This window comes from Anoplopoma fimbria, chromosome 16 (genome assembly GCF_027596085.1).
Source record: "Anoplopoma fimbria isolate UVic2021 breed Golden Eagle Sablefish chromosome 16, Afim_UVic_2022, whole genome shotgun sequence".
Taxonomy (NCBI): Eukaryota; Metazoa; Chordata; class Actinopteri; order Perciformes; family Anoplopomatidae; genus Anoplopoma; species Anoplopoma fimbria.
Genome location: NC_072464.1, coordinates 11894969 through 11914658, shown reverse-complemented (window position 1 = coordinate 11914658; position 19690 = coordinate 11894969). Strand labels below are relative to the sequence as shown.

General features: G+C 38.3%; 2 protein-coding genes across 3 annotated transcripts in view; one reads left to right on the top strand and one right to left on the bottom strand.

Annotated features, from left to right (window-relative positions):
- Positions 1-625: 625 nt before the first annotated feature.
- Positions 626-5481, bottom strand: LOC129104168 (claudin-10-like). 2 transcript variants are annotated; one of them, XM_054614715.1, is made up of 5 exons: positions 5167-5481; positions 1535-1696; positions 1370-1451; positions 1172-1276; positions 626-1059 (listed from the first exon to the last, which is right to left on the bottom strand). In XM_054614715.1, the coding sequence occupies exons 1-5, from the start codon at positions 5378-5380 to the stop codon at positions 903-905; spliced, it is 720 nt and encodes a 239-aa protein (XP_054470690.1). In that variant the 5' UTR covers positions 5381-5481; the 3' UTR covers positions 626-902. The 2 variants fall into 2 exon arrangements, with proteins under 2 accessions (XP_054470690.1, XP_054470691.1); XM_054614716.1 differs by lacking the exon at positions 5167-5481 and adding an exon at positions 2387-2885.
- Positions 5482-7282: 1801 nt separating this feature from the next.
- The window catches only part of LOC129104166 (ATP-binding cassette sub-family C member 4-like), a 34931-nt gene continuing 22523 nt past the window's right edge, over positions 7283-19690 (top strand). The window contains exons 1-19 of the mRNA XM_054614713.1: positions 7283-7495; positions 8368-8478; positions 9583-9703; positions 9986-10210; positions 10323-10412; positions 10909-11072; positions 11188-11313; positions 11868-12117; positions 12213-12320; positions 12537-12626; positions 13190-13381; positions 13516-13610; positions 13694-13780; positions 13904-14000; positions 14905-15135; positions 15368-15499; positions 15668-15705; positions 15996-16090; positions 16505-16651. Of these exons, the coding sequence (XP_054470688.1) occupies positions 7422-7495; positions 8368-8478; positions 9583-9703; positions 9986-10210; positions 10323-10412; positions 10909-11072; positions 11188-11313; positions 11868-12117; positions 12213-12320; positions 12537-12626; positions 13190-13381; positions 13516-13610; positions 13694-13780; positions 13904-14000; positions 14905-15135; positions 15368-15499; positions 15668-15705; positions 15996-16090; positions 16505-16651 (2473 nt within the window). The 5' untranslated portion in view covers positions 7283-7421. The remainder of the gene's footprint in view (positions 7496-8367; positions 8479-9582; positions 9704-9985; positions 10211-10322; positions 10413-10908; positions 11073-11187; positions 11314-11867; positions 12118-12212; positions 12321-12536; positions 12627-13189; positions 13382-13515; positions 13611-13693; positions 13781-13903; positions 14001-14904; positions 15136-15367; positions 15500-15667; positions 15706-15995; positions 16091-16504; positions 16652-19690) is intronic.

Genomic DNA, 19690 nt, shown 5'->3' with positions numbered 1-19690 from the left:
TCTGTACAATTGTGGGAGATGTTTACTGTAAACGTTTTGGAGTGTGCCAGCCACTTGAGATAATTCCCTCCAGCTCAAGCTACTTTTTTTTAGGTTTAACTGCATTTTTTTGCACCGTTTGTTATATTTTTGGGTTAGGAAAGCTCACGTTTCTAACAACCTTAAAACGATAGATTTTTCTTTTCTAACACATCATTAGGATAAAAAGCTTGACTCTCACAAATCTTAAGAGAACATAACACAAAGTGCAAAACTGCTGCCCTCTGCAGAAATAATGTAATTGCTGAAACTCAATTCTATCTTTTATCTATTTTATTTCTACTCATATTCTCATACATAGCCTTCTCATCATTAGCCGAACATTTCAATCAATGATAAAATCCAGACCTTTTCTGACCCTCTTGAAGTTTGCTTATTACAAAATCATAGTTGATGGTTATATAATAGAAAACAAGATAATCTGTGTTTGACACTGTTTTAAATATTGTGATTACAGATTAACAACATGTGCAGGTTACTTACAATCAAAAATAAAACCAACTGAAGAAAATGTCACACCTAATTGCCACATACATCAAATAGAAATAGAAAAAATTATGCAAACATGTTTTATTAGAGAGGCCCATTCTGGACCATGCATATGTTTTTGATTTTACTATTTAATCATAATACATACATAATCCTTAAATCCAATGCACACTAATATGTACAACTGCCAAATACAGAAGCTGTCTGCTGTATAGAAAATAGAAAATTCCCATCATCAGAGAGTAAACTGCATCATAAAAGTTTAAATTCAGAAATATTCTAAATTTATTTCCTGGAGAGCCACAAATTGTGTCTCTATTAGACACCACCAAGTTGCATACAGTGCTATATTCAGTGCTTTACATTCACATCCCTCACACATATACATTCTTATCAAAGTGCTGTGTCCTGGAGGAGTTGCTGTAGTCTGGAGGCGGCCTCGGGTTTACAGACGTTGCCTGTCCTCTCGGGTATGAGGAGATATGAGAATGTGAGGCCGCACCGTTGTAGATATAGTTTGCCTGACTGTGGCTGGAAAGAGACAGAACACACATTCACCATGAATTAAATTATGACTCAACAGAATTGATTCATTCGTGTATATACTGTATAATGTAAATGTAGAATGTGTTACTCAAAGCACCTTTTGGTAAAAGATCCTGAGATGGAGAAGCAGAGCATGCTGCCTCCGAGGATACAGAGTATAGAACCTGACCAGCCGATAAAGAGAGCAGCTCCCAGTTCATACCTAAAGACAAAGACCAATACTTGTTGATGATGATCATTTTTCTGAATAGGTTAAACAATGAGACAGTTCATGAAAAAATTAGACAGTTCTTACTTCTGTGCCATATACATTGGGTCAAAAAACTCCGATGTTATCCGGTGTGCATATAGTGAGCATGCTGAAAGTGAGCAAAGGCCTGAGAAGAACAAGAAAATATGGAATCTAATCAGTCTACGCAGATAATTACAGATATTGCAGACAGAATTCCACTGTACTTACCACTAAGAATGAAATTTACACCTGCAAAGCAGGCAATCCTAGCTTTGTTTTTGTCACTCCCTCCAATTTTGGTGCATTTCATTCCAACAAGGGCAAATATAGAACCAAAAAACCCCAGACAGACGGCTGCAATCATCAATCCCCTGCATGCTTGAATGTAGCCTGCAAATGTAAAATAGAGGTCAACTTTTAAGCAATCAAAAGAGTGTTACTTTCTCGGGCTCCATTCTGTGGTTTTGCATTCCCTCTACTCTCACATTTGCACACCACAAGGTCAATGGGTTAGTGACCTTCTGACCATTTCACACACAAAGCAAGTAAAACAATTTGTCCCGAGTAACACTAATTGTTTTCAGACATTTCATAGTAGTGTGGTGACTGTCTGGGTATGAAACGTCTCAGTCAGATGTGATTTAGTGGCAAATCTTACCTTGGAAGTTAACCCCTAAACTGGTCATCCGTGGGAATAAACACCTGAGGTTCATAGCAAACCTCCTTCATAGCTTTCAAGCTCTTAGAATAAAGGCTAAACATTGACATATTTGAAGGTAAATTAGTTGTTCCTTGAAAACTTGCATTAGGCAGTATCTATTAGAGAGAGTATCTATTAGTCCTGAGTAGCAATGAGCTTCAACTTGAATTTTATACCAAAGCTTAGACAGAGAAGGAGCTGAACACTCAACAGGCACTTTGAAACTGAGTCAGAGAACTGAATCAGCAAAATTACAGCAACCCTTTCAGGCATTAACATGTGTTCTTTAACATAAAAACAAACAGGAAATAAACTCAACATGATTGACCAAAAAAGGCAGAAAAACCAAGAATCCAATGAGAAGGAAACAACGAGCTGACCCTCCAGTGCCAGCAGCGAGGCAAAGTCTTTGCAGTTGGAGACTCCAGTTGAATCAGTGACGCAGGCTTTCCAAAGATTGGACCAGTAGGTAGCTGTGGTGATGACTGTTCCATCAAGTGAAGATACCTTCCAGTAGTCCGTCGGCAAAGTCGAAGACACCAGCACCCACCCCGAAGTGCTTAGAGCAAAGGCCAAGATCTCCTGAAACATGCTGCTTGTTCTGCAGAGAGGACTCCTCCACCCTGCTGTGTGATGTCCAATTAAGTTGGTGAGATCTGAAATTGATTAATGGTTCCCTGGGTAGTGAGGCTTGTTGAAAATGTAGCTTTGTGCTACACTAGTAAGTTCCATGGATAGGCTGCGATTGATAGTTAATGTGTTGTGGAGGGTTATTATGTAGGGAGGAGTTTGGCCCTGAACATCAACAAGTGGCCAATGGTCTTCATGGCGTCTTCCACCCACTCATCCAGTGCACGTCACTGATGATGGGGACTGAAAGTTCTGGATGTAGAAAGTGTCACGATGACATCGCTTATGACGTTTAAAATCTAAGCAACTGTAGGCTTGCAAATTAAAATGTATTTCTCTGTTTGTGTGTTCGCATATTATTGTGAGTGGGCATTGTGATGAACATGAAGTAAAACACTCAAACCACTTGATTAATAAGTTAAAGTAATGATACCATAATGGAAAAATACTTTGTTAAAAGTGGAATTATTTTAGTAAAACCCTTACTAAATGCTGTCAGTGGTCATTCCTACTTGTGGGTAGGTTAAATAAAAAATGCATCACAATGTGTGAGCCAGTGGTAAATTGTAAGGTTTTTGCTGTTATTTTATCCGTCCACACCACAAAGAATGTGAAAGGTGAACCTGCACCTTTCTGACGGCATCAACAAAACAATAAAATTAAGCTTCACAAATATTGTTATTATTTCGTATGTTGTGTATTTTTTCCACTCCCTGTAAACATTTCTATTTAACTCACGTCTTATTTGTGAGTTCAATCTGTCTTGAGAAACCACAGCAGACATTTGAGATGGGACACACTACAGTGAATGTGTCACCTTCTACCTTTCACCTTGCACAGCCACCTATGATTAATGCACAACAAGACTGCTGTAACTTCCTCAAAGACCTAAAATAGCAGGATTTGAATAACTTATTAACAGCATGTCATTCACTCTGATACTGAAGCCCTGAGAGGAAAAACCTCTGCTGACCTCTAATCTAAATAGTTTTCTCGTTCTTGTTTATAACTCTAGAACAGGTGAATAAAATTTTCAAGGATAGTTTTTCTAAGTTACTTTTTTGTAACCTGTGAAAACATTTATTGTTGTAATGCTCATTTCAGCCACACAAGGCTTAAGTACACTAAAACCCCATGTTCTACTGTAAATTGCAATAAAATCCTTCATGTTTTCTTCCTGGGGACTTCTAATTTCTTCATGCACTTGAAACACATGATACATATATAGTATGTTAGAAAGCTATTTTACATTACTGTCATGTTTTTATTTTGGCTAGAAATTTATTTTAATAATCGCTAATCTGCTGTTGGGGAATACATGAATGCTTTTGGTCCTATTTAGAGCATAAGGTAGTGGTGCACTTCAGCCTCTTGTGGCCGAAATTAGAATTACAAACAAAGTATCCTGACCAAAACAAAATCAGTTTCACAGAAGTCAAAATAATTTAGGAACACTGCAAAATTTGTGCATATCCAAAAATATTTAATTACAAACAAAGAGCAAAATTACCTTGATATCTAGTAACGAAAACAACTATACTACATATAATATGGGTGAAAGGGGTTCACAACATTTCATGATTAGAATTTAATAAAGTCTGACTATTATTTTCTCCCTTACCGGCCCATTACTGCCAACCACAGGTCTTTGTTTACTTTCTCTGTCAGAGCTGTGACTCAGACACGCTCAGTTTGACATTTCCAACAAAGGATTACTCATTTGTCACTGTTAACACATGGACCATAATCTGTTAAAGAAATTAGTAATTACTTTTTTTTTTTAGCGTGAATAATCATTTTTCCATAATTGTGAAACAATACCTGTCAAGTAAACATGTCATTTGCATTATATCAGCAATGACCATGTCAAAGCTAAGGATAAAATGTTATTATAGAAACAGGTTAAAATTGAACAAAAGAGTTTTCATTTAAAGAAAAATAGATGAAAAAGGACAAAATCTGATTCTCAAGATGAAAGTCTGGATCATTGTTGAAACAAAGATTATCTCATTCTCTCATTGACAAAACACAAAAAAATGCCAGACTGTATATTTTACAAAAGATACCTAATGACAAACCTTAAGTAAAGATTTCTTTGCAAAACAATCACTCAAAAATGTTGTCTTTTACAACATTTTTATAACTTTGCCAGTAACCTTCAAAAGTACTTCCAAAGACTTCCTTATGTAATAAACCCATTGAAAAGTGGCTACCAGCACTATAGAATTTTTTTTTTCAATATCTGCTGCACCTGAAATATATTCACAAAATAGGCACCAAATTTAACAAGTTTGAGTTTCGAAAAAGAATATTGTGTTGAAGAATATTTAGGTTACATAGTTAGGAACACATCATTTAGAGCAGCTCTGCAGTATACGTACAATACCTCGCCATATATCAGTACATAGGCTATGTTCACCCACTAGATGTGTTTCCAACCGCTAACATGGACAAATGCGTTATGCAGCCGTGTGAACAGACATATATTGCTATGTGGTCGCTGTGAAACTCTGACCCTAGTATAGCTTACCTTCCAGCTGCAGGATAGTATGATGTGGTCTGCAGTGCAGAGCTCCAATAGCATTTCCAGCACAGTTGTTCCACAGACCCTGGAGCACCCAGGTCGCTGTGATGACTGAGGATGCCCGGCTCGTGGCCCTCCATTCATTGGACACTGTGGCCCCTATAGTGGCACCCAGCCCGGCCAGGCCGCTGACAAAAGCCAAAATCTGCAAGCCTGACATTGGGAGGTTTAAGATATGTATACTGTCTTTTAACAGATTCAAGAAAATGAGAAGAAATAATATGGCCCCAGGAGGGCAAATTACACTGTGGACATGTGTTTCATTGTGATGATTTACAGACAGGACATCTTGCCTGGATCTCTAGGGGCGAGGGATGGACACATGTGTCTGAACGTAAAATAATCGGAAGGAAGAATGAGCTGGCAGTTAGTCATTACATTTTGGCAAGAGGTATTTGAAAAGCACGTTTTGGTCCACGAATAAGGTCAAGTATCATATTAACATTTAAGAAAATAAAGGAGTAATCAGTAATCCTCAAAATGAGAAGTGACAAAGTCCAGGTGGTTCATCTATTTTTGCACATAATATTTAGCAACTGAATGACTAATGATTACCAGCTCATATGTGAATATGCATGTTGTTTTTCACATTCACTGTTCACTTTCCCATGTGTGAAGAGTGTCTGTTTTTATCTGATACTATGAAAACTGAAAACCTATAAAAGAAAACATGGCATCCGGAACGCTAATAAAACTAAGACCTTGTCAGATAGATTGCAAATCTTGTACTTGTTGACTTTTTGTAGTATTTTATTGTTCATTTTTTTCTATTACAGAATAGAAAAAAACACAAACAAACAGCTGATACAACAAAGTCAAACATTAAATATAATGTTTGTGATACACGTGAAATGTTTTAGGACTGTAGGTGAAGTTTGTGGAGTTAATTATAGAGAACAAATAATCCTCAAAAGTTTACAGTTTCCTTAATGGTAAACAAAAACAAATTCAGTTCATTTTGACAGAAAATGGACAGCAATATCCAGCCACATCCTGCAGGTTGTGACAAAGAACTCCTTGTAGATGTCCCTTAAGAGTTTCCTGAAAATTCATTTTCCTCTGTGACTTGACTTCTGTTGAATATTAAATTTTGTCCATATGACAGGTGACATAGAGGTGACTGGATGAGGACCTGAGGAAGTCCTTTCTAAAGGTAATCAAATCCCAATGACACAATCTTGATTATCCATAGTTCTTTAAATCTCAACTGTCTAAGAGATTAAGAATTGGATTACTATATCTTGTCCACTAGTGAAAATTTGTTATGGGGGAAAGGGTAAACCAACAACAAAAAATAAAAACTTTATAAAGCTTACATTTGTATGTTTAAGCAGATTCCCATTTTTTTAATCATCTAAAGATTATATGATTTGTTTGAAATAGATATAGTTATTAAAAAGAAGAAAGGTTTGGTACATTTTGATTCATAATTATAGGTCAAACTAATAATTTAATCAATCAGGTAAAATTGAGAGCAATAATCCATATTATTTGAACCCTTTTTAATGTATGTTCTACTCAACTACATTACAGAGGGAAATATGTGATATAACAGTTGACTGGAATCTGTGGTGACTTTTTCCACACTTCAAACAGCACAAATAGTCACATCACCAGATATTTTTTTGTATTTTATTGAGTCATATGAAGTCTTATTTTCGGAAAAAAATAGTGAAATATGTATATCTTTTTAGTATAATATAATATAATATAATATAATATAATATAATATAATATAATATAATATAATATAATATAATATAATATAATATAATATATATATTATATCATAGTTCTTTTGCATTTGTAGTTGCATTTACATTTTGCATTACTTTTGAAAACAATGTTGATTATATTACTTTTACTGTATTACTTTTGTGTTTATAACGATTGTCTGGGTTAAAGGGGTCGGAGTTCATGACATGAAGGAGTTTGGGAAGTCTTGGAGACTTCCATCAGCCAATCCCCGGGCGGTGGGCGTGGTTACGCGCCGCGCCGCTCACCTGACAGTGAGCCAAGCCGACTGTGCGTCTCCTGTAGTAATCCTGTCCTGAGCGTCTGTAGGTGGGATATTGACAGACATTGGAGTTCACAGCAGCTGTTCTGTCAGGGTTTTTTACTCCTCTGAGTCTTTTGTCGATACCCCTCCTGTCACATAGCTCGCAGGAAAGTCCTCAGGTTGCTTTTACTGTTGGGGGGGCATGGCACCACTGCGGAAGGAGGAGAAGGATAATCCGTCGGCTTCAGCTAATCTTCTCTCCAAGATTTTCTTCTGGTAAGAAAAGCGGCTCGCAGCGACAGCCGTGTTTGACGTTGGTTGAATGGAGAGCTCTCCTGTGGGACAGTTTGTGGCCCTTCAAAAGGCAGGCTGTCCCCTGGATGTGATAACAGGTAGCTGCTGAGCATCCGTCCATGCGTAAACATAAACCACACTGTTCCACCACTGAGGAGGGAGCCCAGGCTCTTAAATGTATCACCGTTGTCTTAAATCACAACAGGCTGACTTGTGCATTTCTTGATTATCATGGAGCATGACAGTGGTTTCATTAGTAAAGTAAAAGTAGTAAGTATAGTAATATATTTAGCTGTGTAGCACTGTTCTCGAGATAGATACAGAGACAGTAATACACCTTTATACGTATATTTCTGTATGTAAATTAAGAAGTATACAGTTTTAGAAGTTTATTACAGTAAGATATATAAATGTATTATTGCCGGGACACTTTTGCAAAATGACAGCAGGCCAGGGGTCAGTTCATAAACTAATATAAATAATATTCATCAGATAAAATGGATTCGAGACATGGGCCCGACTGCACAATATTTTTTAATAAACCAGCTCTGTTAGTCTATTTTGATGTTTTTTTTAATGCACTCTGGCACCTACATTAATGATACAAAAACTCTGAATCAATTCATTTTCAGCACAAATTCAAAAAATGTTGTAGGGGCCACACTGCTTAGTATCACTGTGTATTTCTGTCTGTCTTCTCGTGAAAACAATAGACTGAAAACTTTCTACCTCTTTTTTTTTTCTCCATGCTGCCTCATTGAGCTAAAACTAGGTTTTAATAGTTTCTGTAAACAATAATTTCAATAATTATTTTCAACTACTGTTCGTACTTTTTAATACAACTTTCTCTCCAGTTGGCTGAATCCCTTGTTCAAAATTGGGTACCAGAGGAAATTGGAAGAAGATGACATGTATAAAGTTCTCCCAGAGGACGCGTCACATAGACTCGGGGAGGAGCTGCAATGGTAAGACATTGATTAATGTCTTCTAAGACCTCTTCAGCTTGATCGTTCCCTGTTCTTACTAGCATTCATTGCCGGTTCCTGGCATCCACTTCCATGATAGCAGATTTTAAAAGTGTCCCCCATCTATCCAATTGTTTCTGAGGTACAGGAATCCAATTTCATATCATATAGTGATCAGTTGTGAGTACATAGTACTCAAAACTACTACATCCAAACAACAATCAGAACTTTATTCTAATACTAAGCAGTGGCCATGTTGGAATGACCTCCTTCTCCACTGGGACATAATCCAAGTGTTTAGTAGCCAACCAGAGTTGGCTACTAAACACTTGGTACCAAAGTGTCCCGGCAATAATACAACCAGAGTCCCCGTCACTACCTGGCACCTCTCAGCCTGGCCACCCTCTAAATAGAGGACAGACCACCCCCTATGAGGGTTTGGTGTCAGAGTCACTTTGTTCTTGGAGGGGAGCCCACCTATATATAGACAGTGCCTCTCAAACTATCACATGAGGGATTACTGAATTCATAATCATCTAAGTGTGACCAGTTTAAAATATCAGCACCTCCCCCACCCACGACCAGGGTGATAGAGAACCAGAAAGAGGATGCCTGCTCCATTTAGTTGAGAATCTAGATGGAAGAGTACGGTGAAAGTACTTTATGATGACATATACCAATAGTAAATTCTGCAGCTGCAGTAATGAATGGATAGCTTTAAATTGTGATAGAAAAGAGAGAGCTGGTCAACAAAACAAAGTTATTTCTTTATAATTCAGATCTAAATGGATTTCAATCCAATGCAAAAGCCAAAAATAGAGCCTTTTTATAATGCAGGGCTAAAAATAATTGAGTCAATAAATATTCTATCAAGTAAAAAACCTTATGTAGACAGCCAAACACCAAAATCTGTAGTAGTTAAGAAGCATACTTAGTCAATGAACATCCATTCAAGCACATTATTCTGCTTGAAATATGTGAAATCTTGTGTTTTTCTCAAGACATATTCAGTAGTTCAACAGTGCATTATTGTGAGTATCACTGCATCATTACTTAAGATTACTGACTGGGAGAAATCATTTATTTTCTTTTGACTTTTCAAAGGTACTGGAACAGAGAGGTTCAACAGGCGGCAAAAGATCTGCGCCCACCCAGACTTGCCAAAGTTCTTGTTCAGTGCTATTGGAGATCATACGCACTCATGGGAATATACATCTTTATAGAGGTATAGTGCAATCTCACGGTGAAACTAAACGTGTACAGAGAACTGTTTTAATGCAGGACAATCTGACAAGTTAGGCTCACAGTCAACATGTGTAACTACTCTAAAAGGCTCACTCATTTTATATGATTTGAATCGGACTATGATATTGATTAGCTTCACAGGTTCTTAGATTGGCAAAAAACTTCATACTTTAAGCTACAAGAATGCGACACACAATAAGGAATACCTTGTCAAGAATTTAAGAAGACCTTCACATCTGCCTTACATCTCACTTTCTATCAGGAAGTCATCAAAGTCATTCAGCCGTTGCTACTTGGGAAGATAATTGAGTACTTTGAGAGTTATGACCCCAGCAACACAGCTGCAGTCTCTGAGGCCTACAGCTACACTGTGGGAATCTCCTTGTCAACAATCGCCCTCTCCGCCCTTCATCATCTATATTTCTACCACGTCCAGCGAGCAGGCATGAAGATTCGTGTGGCCATGTGCCACATGATCTATCGGAAGGTCAGTCATTATGAGTTGCATGTATGTATGAATGACATCCTCATATTCCTCATATCCTGTGTCATATTCCTGTGGTTAATATTTCTTGATATAACACCTTTGTTCTGCAAAGGCTCTTTGTCTTAACAGCAAAGCATTTGCCAAAACTACCACAGGACAAATTGTGAACCTCTTATCCAACGATGTCAACAAATTTGACGAGGTAATTATCTGAAAGTATCTCTATTTATGTCTTTAACACTATATTTCACAAGTGACTCATTCAATAATATAAGACCACAATGTATGACTAGGGCTGGGCAATATTGCCAAAATCTTCTATCATGAAATAGGTTATTTCATATCTTGATAAAAATATACATCACCATACCATCATGTTTTCTGGTAATTCGATAAATTAATGTTCTATATGAAGTAACCATGTGACATGATTTTGTATAAATACTTGAAAAATGAAAAGTACTGAGCTTTTCCTCACTTTAAGTAAGAGCTTAGGTGCAATAAGATTTTCAGATTTTTTTTAAAGAAATTTGTTATGTTTGTTATTATCAATTTAGACAACGTAATTGTGTATCACGATATCTCGATATAGGATCTCATCATGTTATGATTCCATTGAAAGACGATAAATTATCATATGGAATTATCGGCCAGCCCTATTTGTGAGATCATTTTTTATCTTCATTGTTTTCTTACAGGTAACGTTATACTTGCACTTTCTGTGGATTGGTCCTATACAAGCAGCAACAGTGACATTATTATTGATGTATGCGATTGGCCCATCATGCCTTGCGGGAATGGCGGTCTTCTTCATCCTGATGCCAATACAGACTATGTTCGGTCTCTTGTTCTCTAGCCTCAGGTTTGTAGTCAGTCAGCATATTTATCAAATACAGAAGAAAAGAAATCTTGACTTTTAGGTTCATGTTGTGTGTTGCACTGGTGCCATTTTTGCCATTTGTGTCACTTGTTATTAGGGCTGAGACAGCAGTCTTAACAGATGACAGAATACGTACAATGAATGAAGTCATCTCTGGGATCCGCGTCATAAAGATGTTTGGGTGGGAAAAGCCTTTTGCTGCATTGGTGGATGAGGTCAGAAGGTACACCAAAACTAACCTGAATTCCCTTTTTATTAAATTTAATTGAAATCTATTAACTCGCCTTTGTAATGTTCTCTTATTAAAAGGAGCAGTGTGTAGGATTTAGTCGCATCTAGCAGTGAGGTTGCAGATTGCAACCAACTGATTGTCCCTCTCTCACCCCTCCCTTTCCAAGTGCGTCAGAGAGACGGTGGCCTTCAGGTAATGAGAATCACAAAAGACCCTCTCATGAGCCTGCATTTGGTTTGTCCGATCTGGGCTACTGTAGAAACATAGTGGTGCAACAAGGTGGACTCCGTGTAAAAGGACCATCTCCCTAAGTAGATATGAAGTGCTCATTCTGAATGTAAACACAATGATTCTTAGTTTCAGGGACATTATACACCTATGAAAACATAGTTATGAATATTATTCCGCCAATTTATCCCCCTAAATCCTACACACTGGCCCTCTAATTGACAAGCATATAATATCAAATCCTGTTTCAGCCATTATTGTGAATGACAATGAACGTTAAACAGTGTTTACTGACAACATGTCTTGTTATTGTACAGAATGGAAATATCCAAGATCATGAAGAGCTCCTACCTGCGTGGCCTGAACATGGCATCCTTTTTTGTGGCCAGCAAGATCATCGTCTTCATCACCGTCTGCATCTACGTACTGACTGGGAACCAGTTGTCTGCTAGCAGAGTGTTTATGGCTGTTTCCCTCTACGGGGCGGTCAGACTCACCATCACGCTCTTCTTTCCCTTTGCCATAGAGAAGGTTTCTGAGTCTCTCATCAGCATTAGAAGGATTCAGGTAAATACACCACAGAGGGAGGACTTATTTATAACCAGTGTGTGTTGATCTCTGTCAATGGAAAATAATAATCTGGATGGGATTCTTCTTTTAAGAATTTTCTTTTGCTGGATGAAGTTGCTCCTCAGCATCTGGGGCTTCCTGTGACAGAAAAAAAGGACTGTATGGTGAAGATTCAGGATTTAATATGCTACTGGGATAAGGTGAGAATTACTGTTGGCAAAGTGTCTCTCCTTTCTATCTGTATATTGCTATTGCTGTATATCACGTGCAACAATCCTTAAATCCCCCCCGAGAGGGTCTGAGTAAGGATAAAGAGTGTCGCTGTACAGATTGTGAGGCGCCTCTAGAATGGTCTGTCTGACTTGGTGAATAGTTGCTACATGACTTAGTTTCAGTTCATTTACTTTTTCTTACAGATTCTAGAGGCTCCAACTTTACAGAACGTGTCTTTCACAGTGAGGCCAGAGCAGCTCCTGGCAGTAATTGGACCTGTCGGGGCTGGCAAGGTCAGATCTGTTTTGTAGTCTAGGATTCATAGTAATGCACACACACAATGATAAATCAGAGACATGTTAACTCTAAATCAATGTTTATGTAAGCAGTATAGTGTTGAGTCAGTGCTGAGGTTTGACTTATTTTAACAGCAGGTGAATGCCAAATAAAATGTCACTGGGGCCATTAGATTTGACTGACACCATGGAGACATTGACGTTAATATTAGTAGGAAATAGCAAGATTCCTTCATTTTACCATAAATTTATCCTGTTTTTGTATCTGAGTAGTGCTATCGTTTCTTATTCAAGCCAAAGGTCAGCTACATGCTAGATAGTTAGCTTGTATGCATGCAGCAGAAATCATTCTTTACTTGGAGTTATGTGCTGTAACTATTTCTACAACTAAACACCAGGCTAAACTAATTAGCTCCTTGCGCAGTTCTTTACCGATTTCCAGTGGTGTCTTCATATCTACTGTAACTCTCGAAAAGATAGTTAATTAAGCTTATCCCCAAAAAAGTTCCAAATATTGTTCTTTAAATCTTAGTTTTTTGTTTTGTGTTTGTTTATGTCAGTCCTCGCTCCTCAGTGCCATCCTGGGAGAACTGAGTCATGAAAGTGGTGTGGTCAAGGTCAAAGGAGAGCTGACATACGTCTCTCAGCAGCCCTGGATTTTACCTGGCACAATTCGAAGCAACATCCTTTTTGGCAAAGAACTCAACCCCCAGAAGTATGATAGAGTTCTAAAGGCCTGCGCCCTCAAGAGAGTGAGAATCACTGCTGATTATCACATGCCCCGCTGCATTTTATTGCCCCGTAGTCTAGGTATTAGAAAAACGAGCTTGTGGTGAGTCCAGTTTTTGGTGATAACTGGTAAGGGTTGCATTTGGACCCTGTTCAGGACATGGACCTGTTGCCAGGTGGTGACTTGGCGATGGTCGGGGACAGAGGGGCCAACCTCAGTGGTGGACAGAAGTCAAGGGTCAGCTTAGCAAGGTGTGCTGAATCACGATATAGGAATGCACATTTTTATTTGTAAGTGACACCTTGGATAACCTCCTTTTTGTGTGTATTTGTAGAGCAGTGTATCAGGATGCAGACATCTACTTGCTGGATGACCCTCTCAGTGCTGTGGATGCTGAGGTGGGAAGGCACCTCTTTAAAGAGTACGTCTTGTCACTAACATCTCCTCATTGTTTTCCATGGATAAATCCAATGGAAACTACAGTTAATCATGTGTTAAAATCCTGAGTTTTTCAGTTCTGGATAGAAATATTTGTTTTCTTCAGGTGCATTTGTGGACTTTTGAGGAAGAAGCCTCGTATCCTGGTTACTCATCAACTGCAGTATCTGAAGGCTGCAGATCAAATCGTTGTCCTAAAGCAGGTGTGTGTTTATGTTTGAGTTTACATGTAAAGAAAAGTGCTCAGGTGGTGATAAAACAGAATGTTAGTGTATCCAATAAGCCAATAAAAGATGTGTTACTGGTAACTATGCTCCAATTACGCTGAATATTTGCTATTCAAATAGTTTTAATCATGGTCATTTTACATCTGTTTACAGTCACTGTCTTGTAGCATCCCTTATGTCAAATTTGTTTACATTTCGTAACGCGTTAGCTTTTCAGCAACATTACAGTATACCCAAAATGTATCTTTTGTGTATCAAAAAAACTCCCCTGTAGACTTAAAGATTATTTAAAGGTTGCTTTAAAACGTTTGTAGTTACACCAGCTGTAGTCAGCTTGGATTCGCAGTGACAGTGGATACTAATGATGACCATTAAAATCAGAGTCATTTTAGTCAGAGTTGATATAAGTTATAATAATAATGTTGATTATCAGATTTATCACAGCAAAAGAACAAAGCAAAACACATTTGACTTACTGTACAGTTGAAGCACAGGTAAAACACTTGAAAATGATTTATAATATCCATTGATATGACACAAATGTATTACTTTTAATTGAATATTTTTTTATATAATAACTGTGACATCCGACATGGCGGAAGACTTTCAAGAACATTCTGTGAAAAGCCTCAATGAGGATGATATTCTATTGCGTAGAGAACACGTTTGAGGAATTTGTGTGTCAGGTAGGATTTGCCTTTCTGTATGCGTTTAAATGTATAGGAAAAAAGAAATGTAACATACTGCACATGTTCTTTTTATTGGTCATATTGACAGGGGCCTTTCTCCTTCTGTTTAGATAGCATGTCAATTACAGATGCTGAAATTTCCATGGCTATGTGTGTGAGTTCTTGTGCTGTTAACGGTGCCTCATTTTCAGGGTCAGATGGTGGCGAGTGGGACCTACAGTGAGTTGCAGGGCTCGGGACTGGACTTCACATCCCTGCTTAAGGAGGAGGATGGCCTGGAGGAGGAGAGGCAGGGTGTGACTCCCATCTCTGGGACAGTCTCCGGCCTCCCCCGTACGCTTTCTGACAACTCAATGTCCTCTCAATCCTCCCTCTCTTCCTCTCGGCACACCTTAATTGAAGGAGCGGAGCCTCCTGCAGTGGTAGGTTGAGCGGAAACAATAAATTGCTTATACTTGGCTTTAATTGTTAAAAGCAGTTTTCATCAAGCTTAAAAGTATAAATTCATAGCAATCTCATTGAGGAGAAAAGGCTTGTTCTGCATTCTACCAGCCACTAGAGGGCAGAAGGTACTCACCCTTACCCTGCTGCTCATTACAGCCTGATCTGGATTGTTGCTGGAAGACTTGCTTTGACACTAGTGTCTATCTGTAGGTAGTGCAACCAACGGAGGAGGAAAGCCGCTCAGAAGGAAACGTCGGCCTGTCTCTGTATGTGAAGTATTTCAGGGCAGGCGCTAACTTCCTGGTCCTCTTGGTCCTCATTTTACTCAATGCACTGGCACATGTGAGTCAATTTCTTCAATTAGTTTGTGTGTGTGTTTTGTATCAATTTTGGAAAAAATACAACGCATCATTTATCTTTATCCTAATTTTATTTTAGATAAAATTGAACAATGTAATAAATTGTCTTGATAAATGTTTATTTATGACATTCTTTTTTTTGCTTGTTTAGATTACATTTGTTCTACATGACTGGTGGCTTGCTTGCTGGTGAGATTTTGTTTATTTTATACCCTGTAAGAAAAACAATAATTCTTGAGAATAGCAGGTTTTCTAAGCCACACTGACATTTCCTGAGCTTGGAAAGGGTTGATGGTTTAATAGAAGACGACTGAACCAAACTGTTTTTCTTGGCATTATACGTCTCTTGTTGAAACTGACCTTGTGCTTCAGGATGGGAAAGGATGTGTTCTGAATTGTGCCTTCATGTTCCAGCGTTCTTTCTTCGTTGTGTTTATTTGTCCTTGTGGATTTTTGGTTCTTTTGTGGCTGACTTGCAGGGCCTCTGAACAGAAGCACATCAATGTGACAGAGCACCTCAATGGCAGCTTTCCTCGGGAGCTGGACCTTGACCTGTACCTAGGTGTTTACGCAGGTGAAGCCCACTGAGCGCACATTGCTTTTCATGTACTATTGAGGCTCTGAATATGCCAGCCATTCAATGAACAGATACACAGTTCTTTGGCTTTTTCCCAAGGCCTTCAAGGCCCGCTGTATGTGTACATGGGTCTCAGCTGTACAGGCAGATAGCACTGCTTTTCTTGTTCTCTGTTATTGGATTGCTCTGATTGTCTCCTTGTGACTCCCAGCCTCTTCACTCTTTCAGGCTTTGTATTCACAGTGATAGATCGGCGTTGTAGACAAAAAAGAAATCATCATAGAAGGAAAAACTTAAGTGGAATATATCTGCTTTGGAAGATGGAACTTTAAATGCATAGCTGACCTTCGAACAGGTACAATGATAGCATTGTGGTATGCTGATAGATTTTTTTTTCTGTGCTTTTGGCAGGTTTAACAGCCACTTCAGTAGTGTTTGGCTTCCTTCGCAGTTTGGTCTTCTTTAATGTCCTGGTGAGCTCGGCCCAAACCCTACACAACAGCATGTTTGATGCCATACTTCGGACCCCGGTGCACTTTTTCGATATCAATCCAATCGGTAAGTGGCTCATTTCTTAATCAAGTTCTCATTTAGATGATTGATTACTCATAACTTACTTATAACGTGGTCAAGGACGTACAGGAGCGATGAGATGATTATGAGACGTTAACATTCAGTGGGACAGGCTGTAGAAGTTATTGTGCTAACATCTCACCACTAGAGAGCAGACTGTTACTTACTTTGCCATGTGATGATCCACTTTACAAACATCCATAATATGTTTGCCCTAAAACTCCATAGTTAGTTTTTTTCTATCAGGTTAAAAATATGATAATTTCTGATTTCAAATTACAATTAGTTACAATTTTCATACAAAAAAGTAATAATTGTTTTCTTTTCAAATATTTCATAATATCATCATATTATTGACATGTTTATGTAATCCCTCTATAAATAAGACGAAGAACTGCTAGATATTAATCAGAATTTATATTACAGTGGCTCTGCATTTAGTCATACAGGCTTTTGGTTTGTTGAATTTATGGGATATTATTTCTGACTGAATAAACTGGCATCACAAAAGTCGCTGCTTGGAAGTAACGTCTGTTTATCAAAGAGGCCAATTCAGTCAAAAAGCCTTAGTGATATGACCTAATATAAAGCCATAATGTGCTTTAAAAAAATTGTAAATGGTGTGCTATCTTTTTATTGTGAGCCGAAACAAAAAGCAAACAATCATATTGAATAGATACTGTTTGCACTAGTTCTTGGACTGTGTTGTGTTTGGACTACAGAGCTGTTGATACAGACCTATTTGTTTTGTGCGCTGTATCAGAAATCTTTGATTATTTCATTAGCTTTGCAGGCGGTAGCTGCTGGGTCAATGGATTAGGCAGATGGACACGATTACAAAAGTGTGCAAACACTCCAAATACGTAAGATTTTACTCACGAGGGCTGCTGTTTTATTATGTTTTTTTCAGGTTTTTTTCCCCACAACTGTTTAAAATAGAAGTTAAAAATGAGAGCGTAATTCAAGATTAGTTTAATTCATTTGTTAAATATTTTGCTCTCCTATGATTTTGTGGTCTCAATTAAAGACCTTTTTTTTAATTAGGTGAAGTTAGTACAAGCACTATGTGTCATTCATACCCAAAGTCAACTGTCAAGTGGCCCACTTTGATAACTTTAATTTTTCTGGAGCATTGTTCACCTGTCAGAAGATAATTACTCAGCCTAATCTCTTCATAGTGACATGCATGTACAACACAATCAGCTCGGGTGGGAATTCTCAACAAGAAGGGAACTTGTATCTGTATAATGAGTCATAATAAGCCGGTAACACAAGTCTAAATATGATTTGAGGGTGTTCAGGAGCTTGCGGTTTCTTCTGGCGTTAGAAGTGGGTGCAGCGACAAAGCTTTCCTTTACAGAGCTGTGTTTGGAGCAAACACCACAGGCCTTAATCTTTGGCTTTTGTTTTTACTGCTGCCGTTGTGTTATGTATTGGACTACCTGAAGGCTTATCTGGGTGTGCCTTGCTTGGTAATTTACGTACTGGAAGAGGACAAACACTTCTAATAATGTAATAATCTGTTTAATAGCGCAGCAAAGGAGAAGCTTAGCAGACACTGCTATCTGATTGCTGTTGCGCTGCTATCAGTAACCATTGTATGACCAGTCCAGTCATTACATTTTGGCCTCCAGGCTGGCAAACATCACTGTGTGTCTGACTGGATTAATAAACAACTGTCCCAGAGAGTGCGTTTCTTTTGTCCTCTGTCCAGTCAACAGTAGATTAAGCATGACCATGACTTTTTTTTTAACAATAAGTTTTACTGCTTTACATGGTTTTTTTTTTTTTTTCTTCTCCAGCTCGGAATATTTCATTCATTCACTTGAGTAAAACCAAACAGAAAAGAGAAGGACAAAGACAGCTGTTGTCAGCTCCGCCGGTTTTCTATCACTCTTCGTTCTTTCTTATTGTTCTGCTTCTCTCTAAAAGTTAGTTTTTTTTCTTCGCCTACTCTGGATTTTTCATTAATTCACTTGAGTAAAACCAAACAAAAAAAGACCAGGACAAAGACAGCTGTTGTCAGCTCTGCCGTCTTTCTCTCACTCTTCTTCCTTTCTTACTGTTTTGCTTCCGTCTCAAAGAAAATGTTTTTTTTTATTCTTTACAATATCTGCCACTACCATAAAAAATGCTTCCACATTGACTTCTCTCATGCAATAGGTTTGACTAATTTGTAACTGCGTGCCTGTATGTTGTTAAGGATTTGACAACTGTTTACATGTGTAAGTGATAGGTGAGCTGATGCTGAACAGGCCCAGTGTTTGATAGCAGTCCACGGAGTTAAAGGTTACCATTTCAAGCATCACTGCACAAAGGTCTTATTTGTTATTCTGTGAATGTGGTTTCTAACAATAGAGTACAGCAGTGGTGAAATATGATTGATGGAGAGGCATTGTAGCTCTTCTGTATCAGCCACTGAATACCTCTGCGCCATTTGAATCATGTGTCTGTGTTATCTTTTGTGCTGTGTGGAAATAGTTGATTTCCAAGTTGGGGTTTTCGGTGATTGAAACCTTTATATTTCATAACAATGCTATTTAATAAGATATCTAGATGATTTTGATAAGACTGCAGATTGCTTTTTCCTCTACTATATAAATTCACATAACTTAATGTATTCACGTTCCTCAGTTTTAGCAATATGTACAGTCTTATTACAGCTGTTCATCCAAATTTGATCCAGTTAGAGCAGCGCAGACAGCGGTGGATGTGTTGAGCTGATGTTGATCCCTGTAATTTAGTGTCATTGAGTGGGCTAATCCCCTCAGAGACTGCAGGCCAGGGCTTCAGCTCATCAGCACAGTCAAGGAGTGGAGTTTCAGTCAACACACACACAGACACACACACAGACACACACACATTCACCTCCACCGTCCCCCTTTCCCAACGACATAGTGGGCCATCTTATTGCTAGGTGTCACTCAGTTGCTGTTGACGCAGGGAACATTAGATCCTCTGTAGTCAGAGATGTGAGATTCTAATTGTGTCTACACAGGCTATGTTTTTAATGTCTGTATTTCA

Excerpts from the sequence above, each read along its gene's own strand:
- LOC129104168 (XM_054614715.1), bottom strand. The coding sequence starts at position 5,380 with ATGTCAGGCTTGCAGATTTTGGCTTTTGTCAGCGGCCTGGCCGGGCTG. Across the intron at positions 1,697-5,166 it reads TACTATCCTGCAGCTGGAAG|GCTACATTCAAGCATGCAGG; the intron begins GTAAGCTATACT and ends TTACATTTGCAG. Across the intron at positions 1,277-1,369 it reads CCAATGTATATGGCACAGAA|GTATGAACTGGGAGCTGCTC; the intron begins GTAAGAACTGTC and ends CTTTGTCTTTAG.